We start from the raw sequence: 10,747 nt of genomic DNA on the forward strand, positions 1-10,747 counted from the left end.
GCCGTTGAGCTTTGTGTTTTTTTTGCACCTCGCATTTTGATGCTTTTGTCCAGTGTTTTTGCGTGTGTAAAACCGCGCATCTGCTTGCGTTTTGGGTGTCATTAACAAAAAACAGCACTCCAAGCCAACCCACGTTTTTTGCTACATGCCCAGGTGTGAATGGGACCTTAAGATATTTTAGCGTGCAGCAGGCAGTTGTGAGGAGCGGAGAGGGGGGGTGTTTTTTTGGTAAACTTTATTTTAAGGGGGCTAAGTGACACAGAAGGCTGCTCGGCTTGGTGTCTAGGCTCTTCCAAGAAGTCATAGTGAAGGTGTCAGTGTCTCCTTGATGGACCTCAAATACACTATATTACCAAAAGTAGTGGGACGCTTGCCTTTACACGCACATAACCTTTAATGGTGTCTTAGTCCCTAAGGTTCAATATTGAGTTAGTCCACCCTTTGCAGCTATAACAGCTTCAACTCTTCTGGGAAGGCTGTCCACAAGGTTTAGGAGTGTGTCTATGGGAATGTTTGACCATTCTTCCAGAAGTGCATTTGTGAGGTCAGACACTCATGTTGGAAGAGAAGGCCTGGCTCACAGTCTCCGCTCTAATTCATCCCAAAGGTGTTCTATGGGGTTGAGGTCAGGACTCTGTGCAGGCCAGTCAAGTTCCTCCACCCCAAACTCACTCATCCATGTCTTTATGGACCTTGTTTTGTGCACTGGTCCAAATGATTTGGTGGAGGGGGGATTATGGTGTGTGGTTGTTTTTCCGGGGTTGGGCTTGGCCCCTTAGTTCCAGTGAAGGGAACTCTTAAGGCGTCAGCATACCAAGATATTTTGGACAATTTCATGCTCCCAACTTTGTGAGAACAGTTTGGGGATGACCCCTTCCTGTTCCAACATGATTATGCACCAGCGCACAAATCAAGGTCCATAAGGACATGGATGAGTGCGTTTGGGGTGGAGGAACATGTGCTTCCATTGTGGAGATGCTTATAAATTCAGTAACGTTAGGACTGCAAGCATACACAGGGTGCGGTGAAGAGGCCTTGCAGCTTATGCATGCGTTTGCAAATGTGTGCTAACTAAACCCCTGTTTTTAACGCAGACTGTTGGACATGTTAATTTGGTCAATTGGCAGACTGGTTGGTGAGTTGAGCTATGGAATGTTCTGTTTTTGTCTTTCAGGTGGAGGAACTTGACTGGCTTGCACAGAGTCCTGACCTCAACCCGATAGAACACCTTTGGCATCAATTAGATCGCAAACTGCAAGCCAAGTCTTCTCGTTCACATCAGCGCCTGACCTCACAAATGCACTTCTGGAAGAATGATCAAACATTCCCACAGACACACTACTAAACCTTGTGGACAGCCTTCCCAGAAGAGTTGAAGCTGTTATAGCTGCAAAGGGTGGGCCAACTCAATATTGAACCTTACGGAATAAGACGCTATTAAAGTTTATGTGTGTAGGTGTCCCAATACTTTTGGTAATATAGTGTATTACTCACTTCTTTTACATTCACAACAAAAAAGGGTAAAGGGGAAAGCCTCTTACTAAACCATATAGGACTTTTTAGGATGTGAAGTTGTCAGTGAGGTTACACAATGTAGAATATTTATTAAAAACATGAATAGCTTTCTTACAAATGGATAAAACAGTAGTCGGGTCAAAATAACTGTACAAGTAGTAAAAGCATTACAAGTAGTCCTAAGACACAAATCTTATTGAGCAACTTGACATAAGTTGATATTCAAAATGTCAGATATTATGTTCCAACGCATTTCGCAGAATAGATCTACTTCCTTAGGGAACTTCTGTGTATATCTAGAAAATCATCATTCCATTAGTGTGTTCATTAGTATTTTACTGTTTTAACAATACATTCTTACTATACCATAAAATCAGTACAAATATTGAAATTAAGAAAATTACCCAGTTCTAGATCTTGATGAGCCTCAATCCAGAGCTGACATTTGGCAAAAATTCTTGTTTTCAATGAATATTCTACATTGTGTTACCTCACTGACAACTTCACATCCTAAAAAGTCCTATATGATTTAGCAAGGGGCTTTCCCTTTTTTTTTTGTTGTGACGCATCTGGATGCAGATGTGAATTGTCTCTATAGCTGGTACCATTAATTCTTTATTGATTCAATATGGGTGCAAAACCCAATTTTTGCCAAATACCAGCTCTGGATTGAGGCTCATTATGACCTACAATTTAGTTTATTTCAATTATTATTATTAATAATTATTAATTTCAATATTGGCTTCTGTTTTTATGGTATAGTAAGAATGTATTGTTAAAACTGTGAAATGAACTAATGGAATGATGATTTTCTAGATGTACACAGAAGTGAATACCTTATAACTTATGTCAAGCTGCTCAATAAGATTTGTGTCTTATGACTACTTGTAATGCTTTTACTATTTGTGCGGTTATTTTGACTCGACTACTGTTTTATCCATTTGTAATAAAGCTGTTCTTGTCTACATATCTCATTGACAACTTCACATCCTAAAAAGTCCTATATGGTTTAGTAAGGGGCTTTCCCCTCTACCCTTTTTTCGTTGTGACTGCTTTTTTAATTTTATTATAATATTTATTATTTTTCAACAATTCTATACAAAGACGAGATATAATATAAAACAGGTTAAGTCTTCCAGCTTTCAAAATTATTATTAATTACAAATTAATTATTAATTGGAATGTACCCCCACCCATCATTTGGAATGTACCCCTACCCATTAGAATGTACTTCTCTAGAACATCTCTAGAACACTGAAGTGGCAAGATTTCCTTGTCCTACCATAAGGTTGGTACCTAGGTTCTTCCAAGAAGTCATAACGAAGGTGTCAGTGTTTCCTTGCTGGGCTCCACTGATTACTCTCTTTTTTTACATTTTGGCGAGCCCATCAGGAGAGTGTGAACTAGCCCATCAGGAGAGTGTGAATGAGCCCATCAGGAGAGCGTGAATGAGCCCATCAGGCTCATCCACAGAAATTCCTTTCCGCATCACCAAACTTTTGGATTGTACCCCCACCCATCATTGTAATGTACCATGACCCATTAGAATGTACCTCCACCCACCATTTGGAATGTACCCCTACTCATTAGAATGTACATCTCTAGAACACTGAAGTGGCAAGTTTTCCTTGTCCTGCCATAAGGTTGGTGCCTAGGTTCTTCATAACAAAGGTGTCAGTGTTTCATTGCTGGGCTCCACTGAATACTCTCTTTTTTTACATTTTGGCAAGCCCATCAGGAGAGTGTGAATGAGCCCATCAGGCTCGTCCTCAGAAACCCCTTTCTGCATCACCAAACTTTTGGAATGTACCCCCAACCATCATTTGGAATGTACCGCCACCCATTAGAATGTACCTCCACCCATCATTTGGAATGTAGCCCTACACATTAGAATGTACATCTCTAGAACATCTCTAGAACACTGAAGTGGCAAGATTTCCTTTTCCTGCCATAAGGCTTGGTGCCTAGGTTCTTCCAAGAAGTCATAACGAAGGTGTCAGTGTTTCCTTGCTGGGCTTCACTGACTACTCTCTTTTTTTACATTTTGGCGAGCCCATCAGGAAAGTATGAACGAGTCCTTAAGATAGTAGTAAACCCTGTTTATTTATATTTACCTACAAGTATGCTTATAATATGGCCTACTTGTAGGTAAAATGAATATCTTCTAAACGTGCACAGTTTAGGAGATATTCTAGTGAGCAGCAGCCGCTGATGTCACCGGTGCATGCGCTCTGAAGGAACGGTATACCTGTGCTGTTCCTTTAGAGCTGGCTGCCATGCCCAAGACTCTTGTTTTTTTTATACATGAGTTTACGATTGCTTTAAACTGTATATCTCTAGAACACTGCAGTGGCAAGATTTGCTCATCCCGCCATACGGCTCGGTGCTTAGGCTCTTCCAAGAAGTCATAGCGAAGGTGTCAGTGTCTCTCTTCTGGACTCCACAGATTACTCGCTTCTTTTTACATTTTGGCGAGCCCATCAGGAAAGTGTGACAACATCATTTAACTGTGTAATGGCCATGGCAATAACAGGGACTACTGAAGACACCAAAAAAGCCAGCATGGAGTCCAATTTGGAGGCATTGATAAAATACTGATTCAGGCAGCTCTGGCAGTTAAAGCTTAACTCCAGACAGGTATAAAAGACACAAATGAATGCAGCTCTGTATTTATTTATTAATCAGTAAGGCTAGGTTCACACCTTTGTGCTTCGGGAACATGCACAAAATCGGCCACTTTCCCCATACGTACCTTTAGCAGACACGCGGTGGTTCCATTAATTATTAATGACAACCCCACGCATCTGCTAATCTGTGGGCCAAAAAGCATAGTGTCGTGGTACCATGCGATTAGGTGCGGTGGGGTTGTGGAAAAGGGTCAGGGACTTCTTTTCCATGTTTTCACACACGTAGGGCAGCCCATTGAAATGACGCATGGGAACGTGTGGAAAATGCGCCAATATGGGTGTGCGCTCAGTCGCACCTATAGGCGTGAGCATAGTCTAAATGTACTTTTCTTTTTAAATTAAAGCAGTGTAAATACTTGACTTGGCACCTGTACTTGGACACTGTACAGCAGAGCTCAGATTGCGGGAGCAAAAAAGCAGCACAGGGAGCCAGTCAGTCGTGCTGCAGTGTTCATGCCAACAAAGGGCACGCTGATTGTAGGAGAGAGCAGAGTGGTGGAGAAATGAGCTCATCGCTCTGCCGCTTCTCCTTTCACTATTCAGTTACGCGTTGGGGGCACGTCCGGGATGACCTGAGCAGTCCAGTCACAGGCCATGGAAGAGACAAGACGTGTAAGCATTACTGAACTGCAAGACAGAAAAATCAGGCCTCCTCCTCTACCAGATTTGCCAGACCAGACCTGGCTTGCCTGGAGTTCGACTTTAACTTTCTAAAGCTCCACTTTTTCTCCTTTATCCACACGCTATAGTAAAGCCTCGTACACGTAAACCAACCTAGAATTTATTTCTAGCGTTTGTTTACTGATAATAAATCCTCTTCGCAGTGCACATTCTGTCTTTCACCCAATCCCGGCAAACATTGTCTAAACAAGCTAAAAGTGTGCAGCAGCCGTAGCTGTACAGCGAGGCGATTAGCGCAGAAGTGCCTGATGGGAAAATAATAAACAGGTCAGGGCCAGTTACCGCCCAGCATGAGGCTGATTCCCGGGAGACAGCGCTGGGTAAATGTTTGCAGCGGGGACTGTTTTGAGGCTTTACATCGATTCGCGGAGAGGTGATAAAAGCCGGACAGGCAACCAGGGACATCCACAGCGAGCGAAAAGATTCATTACAGCAAAGACGGCTGGGAATCAAAGGCACAAAGTTCCAAAGGCGAACGCTTTCCCTTGTGGCTTTATTTTATTGTCTTCAGTTTGTCAGGTTTACTTTTCCATGATTCCTCAATCCCTGAATTCAACGTACCATCCCTTTAATATCTATTTACCAAGCTGGCTAAGGCTAAAGTACCTTTCCCATCATCCCTTTCTGCATCATCAAACTTTTGGAATGTACCCCCACCTATCATTTGGAATGTACCGCCACCCATTAGAATGTACTCCACCCATCATTTAAAATGTTCCCCCCCACCTAACATTTGGAATGTACCCCTGCCCATTAGAATGTACCCCACCCATCCCATCATTTAGAACATTTAGAATGTACCCCCCCACCTATCATTTGGAATGTACCCCCACCCATTAGAATGTACTCCTACCCATATTTTGGAATGTATCCCCCATCCATCATTTGGAATGGACATCTACCCATAATTTAGAATGTATCCCTACCCATTAGAATGTATCCCCACCCATCATTTGGAATGTACCCCCCACCCATCATTTGAATGTATCCCCCACCTATCATTTAGAATGTATCCCTACCCATTAGAATGTATCCCCACCCATCATTTGGAATGTACCCACCACCCATCATTTGGAATGTACCCCCCAACTATCATTTGGAATGTATCCCTTGCCATTAGACTGTACCCCCACCCATCATTTAGAATGTATCCCCACCCATCATTTGGAATGTACCCCCACCCATCATTTGGAATGTTTCCCCACCCATTATTTGGAATGTACCCCCACCCATCATTTGGAATGTTTCCCCACCCATCATTTGGAATGTACCCCCACCCATCATTTGGAATGTTTCCCCACCCATTATTTGGAATGTACCCGCCACCCATTATTTGGAATGTACCCCCAACCATTATTTGGAATGTACCCCCACCCATCATTTGAAATGTACCCCCACCCTTTAGAATGTACCCTGCCCATTATTTGTAATGTACCCCCACCCATCATTTGGAATGTATCCCTACCCATTATTTGGAATGTATCCATACCCATTATTTAGAATGTACCCCCACCCATCATTTGGAATTTACCCCCACCCATCATTTGGAATGTATCCCCACCCATTATTTGGAATGTACCCCCACCCATCAAAGATCTACTTGTCGAAGGAGATAAAAAAACAAACTAAATGACATTTACTTTGATGAAGTACTGCGTATCATAAACACCTGTCATGTTTTATGGAATATACTTGTTTTCACCTTTGTGATCCATCAATGAAAGGAAGAACGAAAAAAGAAGAAAGAAAAAGAGAGAATAGGAAAAGAGAGAAGAAGGAGGGGAAGGAAGGAGGGGAAAGAAGGAAGGAAGGAAGGAGGGGAAGGAAGGAGGGGAAGGAAGGAAGGAAGGAAGGAAGGAAGGAAGGAAGGAAGGAAGGAAGGAAGGAAGGAAGGAAGGAAGGAAGGAAGGAAGGAAGGAAGGAAGGAAGGAAGGAAAGGAGGGAGAAGAGTATGAAGGGAGGTAGAGGAAGGATGAAAAACAGTAAGAACGGGGGAAGAAAGGAAAAGGGATAGGAAGGCGGGAAAAAGTAAAGGAAGAAATGTAGGAAAACAAGGAAAAGGGTAGGAAGAAAAAAGGTAGGACGGAAGAAGTAAACAAAGGCAGTAGGAAAAAAGAGAAGATGGAAGGAAGGGGAGAAGAAAGGAAGAAAGATGAGAAGGATGGCAGGAATTAAAAGAAGGAAGAAAGAAAGAAAGAAAGAAAGAAAGAAAGAAAGAAAGAAAGAAAGAAAGAAGGAAAGGAAGAAAAGGGAAAAGAAGCAAGGAAGGAAGGAAGGAAGGTAGGTATGAAAGGAAGGAAAGGAGAAAGGAAGAAAAATGTCTTCTTGAGTGTTTTGCAGAGACTCTCTGTATAAATATTAGATGTGGGGTGCACAGACCAATATTATCATATCTTGTAGTGAACACTGAGCATTGCCCCTCTCCCGTCCCTCACCTCTCCTCTAAACTCCTCAATCTGTGCAGTTTACCTGCTAATGGCAATTTATACTTAGACAATGCAGATCTGTCAGTGTTACTACGGTAACACATGGGGACCTGTCATGCTGTCAGGAACCTTAATCTCACTTCATACCCCCCTCCACCACCCCCACCCCCCATCTTACAGCTTAACTCTGTCAGTGCTGGAATGGGCCAATCTGAGGGGTTAGGCTGTAGACATACCATGGTCCTTGGGGCCGGAGTACAAAGTTTAGGGTACATAGTAGTGTGGTGGTTCACACCTGTACATTTTTTGTGCGGTGCAATAAAAATGTCCGTCATGCTTAATTTTTGATGCGCTTTCATCAAAACATATGTTCTATAGAATTCAATGGTTACATGCCTAAAATGCATGTAAAATGCACCTAAAATGCAAAGCACCCAAAAACACAGCGCACAGATGTGAATTAGCCTGTAGTCAGTAAACACATCCAGGTGAGGGATCTGCGGTGAGCCCCATGGCAGCTCTGGCTGCAATGCTCCTCAGTAGACATGACACATAAATGAAGCCTCCTCGGGTTCGGGGCCTAATTGCTGCGTTCTCGTGGCGCGTGTCGTTTCCCAGTTCTCAGCGAGCACTTTGGCAGAAAACAGGAGCTGACCGCGGGTCTATAAATATCTCATTGGCAATAATGAGGAGTTGGAGCTGAAGTGTGATCAAAAGGAAGACGAGTGATACTCGGGGTGTGATCAGAAAAGCGCTTAACCTACACGATGGGCGCTGTGACCACCGCACTGATGTCACTTCATCAGGAGACTGATTAATAGATGAATCTCGCCACTGACGCTTGTTATGCACAGGTGATGTAAGATGCGCTCAAGTCAAACATATTCTGACATATAAATGCACTCTGACCCTGAGAATTCTCTAGTACAGTCACTGGCCCTTCTCTAAAATATTTCCTTGTTCAGTCTCTACCATGATCCCAGGGTTAGGTACCACCCTCCCCCTAGAGTGTTCCCTGGTTCAAGCTCCGCCCCCTCTCTAGAGTGCCCCCTGGTTCAGGCACCACCCCTTATCTAGAGTGCCCCCCCGGTGTAGGCACCACTCCCTCTCTGTGAGTGTTCCTTGCTTCAGGTACCAGCTCCTCTCTAGAGTGTTCCCTGGTTCATGCACCACCCTTCTCTAGCATGTTCCCTGGTTCAAGTGAGGCCCCCTCTGTAGAATGCTCCCTGGTTTAGGCACCACCCTTTCTCTAGAGTGTTCCTTGGTCCAGGCACTGTGCTCTGGTTCAGGCACTGCTCCTTTTGTAGAATGTACCCTGGTTTAGGCACCGCCCCTGCTCTAGATTGTTCCATGGTTACGGAAATGCCCCCTCTGTAGAGTGCTCCCTGGTTCATGCACCGACCCCTCTGTAGAGTGCTCCCTGGTTCATCCACCGTCCCATCTGTAGAATGCTTCCTGGTTTATTCACCAGCACATCTCTAGAGTGTTCCATGGTTCAGGCACTGCCCCCTCTGTAGAGTGCTCCCTGGTTCATGCACCGCCCCATCTGTAGAGTGCTCCCTGATTCATGCACCACCCCCTCTGTAGAGTGCTCCGTAGTTCATGCACCGCCCCCTCTGTAGAGTGCCTCCTGGTTTAGGCACTGCCACTTCTCTAGAGTGTTCCATGGTTCAGGCACTGCCCCCTCTGTAGAGTGCTCCCTGATTTATGCACCGCCCCCTCTGTAGAGTGCTCCCTAGTTCATGAACCGCCCCCTCTGTAGAGTGCTCCCTAGTTCATGAACCGCCCCCTCTGTAGAGTGCTCCCTAGTTCATGAACCGCCCCCTCTGTAGAGTGCTCCCTAGTTCATGAACCGCCCCCTCTGTAGAGTGCTCCCTAGTTCATGAACCGCCCCCTCTGTAGAGTGCTCCCTAGTTCATGAACTGCCCCCTCTGTAGAGTGCTCCCTAGTTCATGATCCGCCCCCTCTGTAGAGTGCTCCCTAGTTCATGAACCGCCCCCTCTGTAGAATGCTCCCTAGTTCATGAACCGCCCCCTCTGTAGAGTGCTCCCTGGTTCAGGCACTACTCCTCTGGTTTATCCTAATTCAGGCACTGCCCAATCTCTGGTTCTGGCACCATCCGTTCTTTAAGTGTTTCCTGTATCAGACTCTGCTTCCTCTCTAGAGTGCTCTTGGTTCAGAAACTACCCCCTCCATGGAGTGCTTCTTGGTTCAGGAACCACCCCCCTCTAGAGTACTGTCTAAATCAGGCACTGCCTCTATGATCCTTCTACCGACAGAGGATGATTAGAAAAGGGTAACAAAGCATGGAATCACATAACAAGAGCCCCCAGCCCCTTGAGAAGCCGCATCTGGCTCTACCAGAATATATTAAGGTGAATTGATTACCCCTAAGTAATCTCTGAGCTGAGCTCCCAGCTATGGGCTCATTAAAGATGTCACCAGTGCACCCACTGAGTAGGTGGGTGATTCACTCATAACTGATATCTCTAAGCAATATCTTCATTTGGCACGAGCGGTTTCTTCAGAGCACATGCGCCGATGACGCTGGCGCAAGTGTATATGGTAAATATCTCTTAAACCGTGCAGGTTTAGGAGATATTTACAGTACCTACCGGTAAGCCTTATTATAGACTTACCTGTAGGTACAAGTGGTGTAACTAGGTTTACAACCACTTTAATGAATAAGAACCACTTTAATCCTAATATTTTCATGTACCATAAATACGTGACTTACCTCGTCTGTGGTGAGGGGCATGCATATTCGGTATTCCTTCACCAGCATGCTGATTTATTGACCAAAATGGACCGCTTCGGGGAAGTCTAGAAGAGAACAAAAATAGCAATGACAAAGTGATAAGGGAGCTTATTTAAAATACAGGTCACAAAATGGTATGTTGTCCTTAAAATGACACTAAACAATATCTTTATCCTCCAAAAATAATCGATACACATGCACTACTTAAAGTAAAGGTAAAACTTTTTTTTTCATTTTGGATATAGTAAGGGAGGGTTATAACCCCCTGTCAGTTTTTTGCCATCTGTGACCTTTTGGGGAGATTTCCCTTCACTTTCCGTTCCAAAGCCAAAGGAAGTGAGAGGAAATCCCCCCCCTCCCCCCTCCAAAGTGAGGGAATCGTGGAGTTACACCAGAGTAACCAGTACTAGTTAGATTTCCCCTCTGCTACTGTTCTGATGTCAACCCAAAATTTGGGGTTTTCCTTTACTTTCACTTTTGATGATAACGGTAAACGGGATATATAGAGAGGGTGAATCTCCCTAACGGGGGAACAAATAGCAATTAAAACTGAGAGGTTATCTAATCCCTCTCCACTCTGTCCAAAACTAAAAAGAAAAAAAAGTTTTGGCTTTAGATACACTAACCTATTTTTCGTGCATTTGTTTCTTACTGTGTGTTCTGCCTCCTTGTAAAGCCCT

The 10,747-nt window shown here is 44.2% G+C and overlaps 1 protein-coding gene across 1 annotated transcript in view; it reads right to left on the reverse strand.

Moving 5' to 3' along the window:
- The window catches only part of PITPNC1 (phosphatidylinositol transfer protein cytoplasmic 1), a gene marked incomplete in the record, with an annotated part of 73,364 nt that extends 63,232 nt beyond the window's left edge, over window positions 1–10,132 (reverse strand). Inside the window, 1 exon segment of the mRNA XM_073636291.1 lies at window positions 10,047–10,132. Coding sequence (XP_073492392.1) covers window positions 10,047–10,094 — 48 coding nt within the window.
- Window positions 10,133–10,747: the final 615 nt, after the last annotated feature.

The sequence above is a fragment of the Aquarana catesbeiana genome, linkage group LG06 (genome assembly GCF_042186555.1).
Source record: "Aquarana catesbeiana isolate 2022-GZ linkage group LG06, ASM4218655v1, whole genome shotgun sequence".
Lineage (NCBI taxonomy): Eukaryota > Metazoa > Chordata > Amphibia > Anura > Ranidae > Aquarana > Aquarana catesbeiana.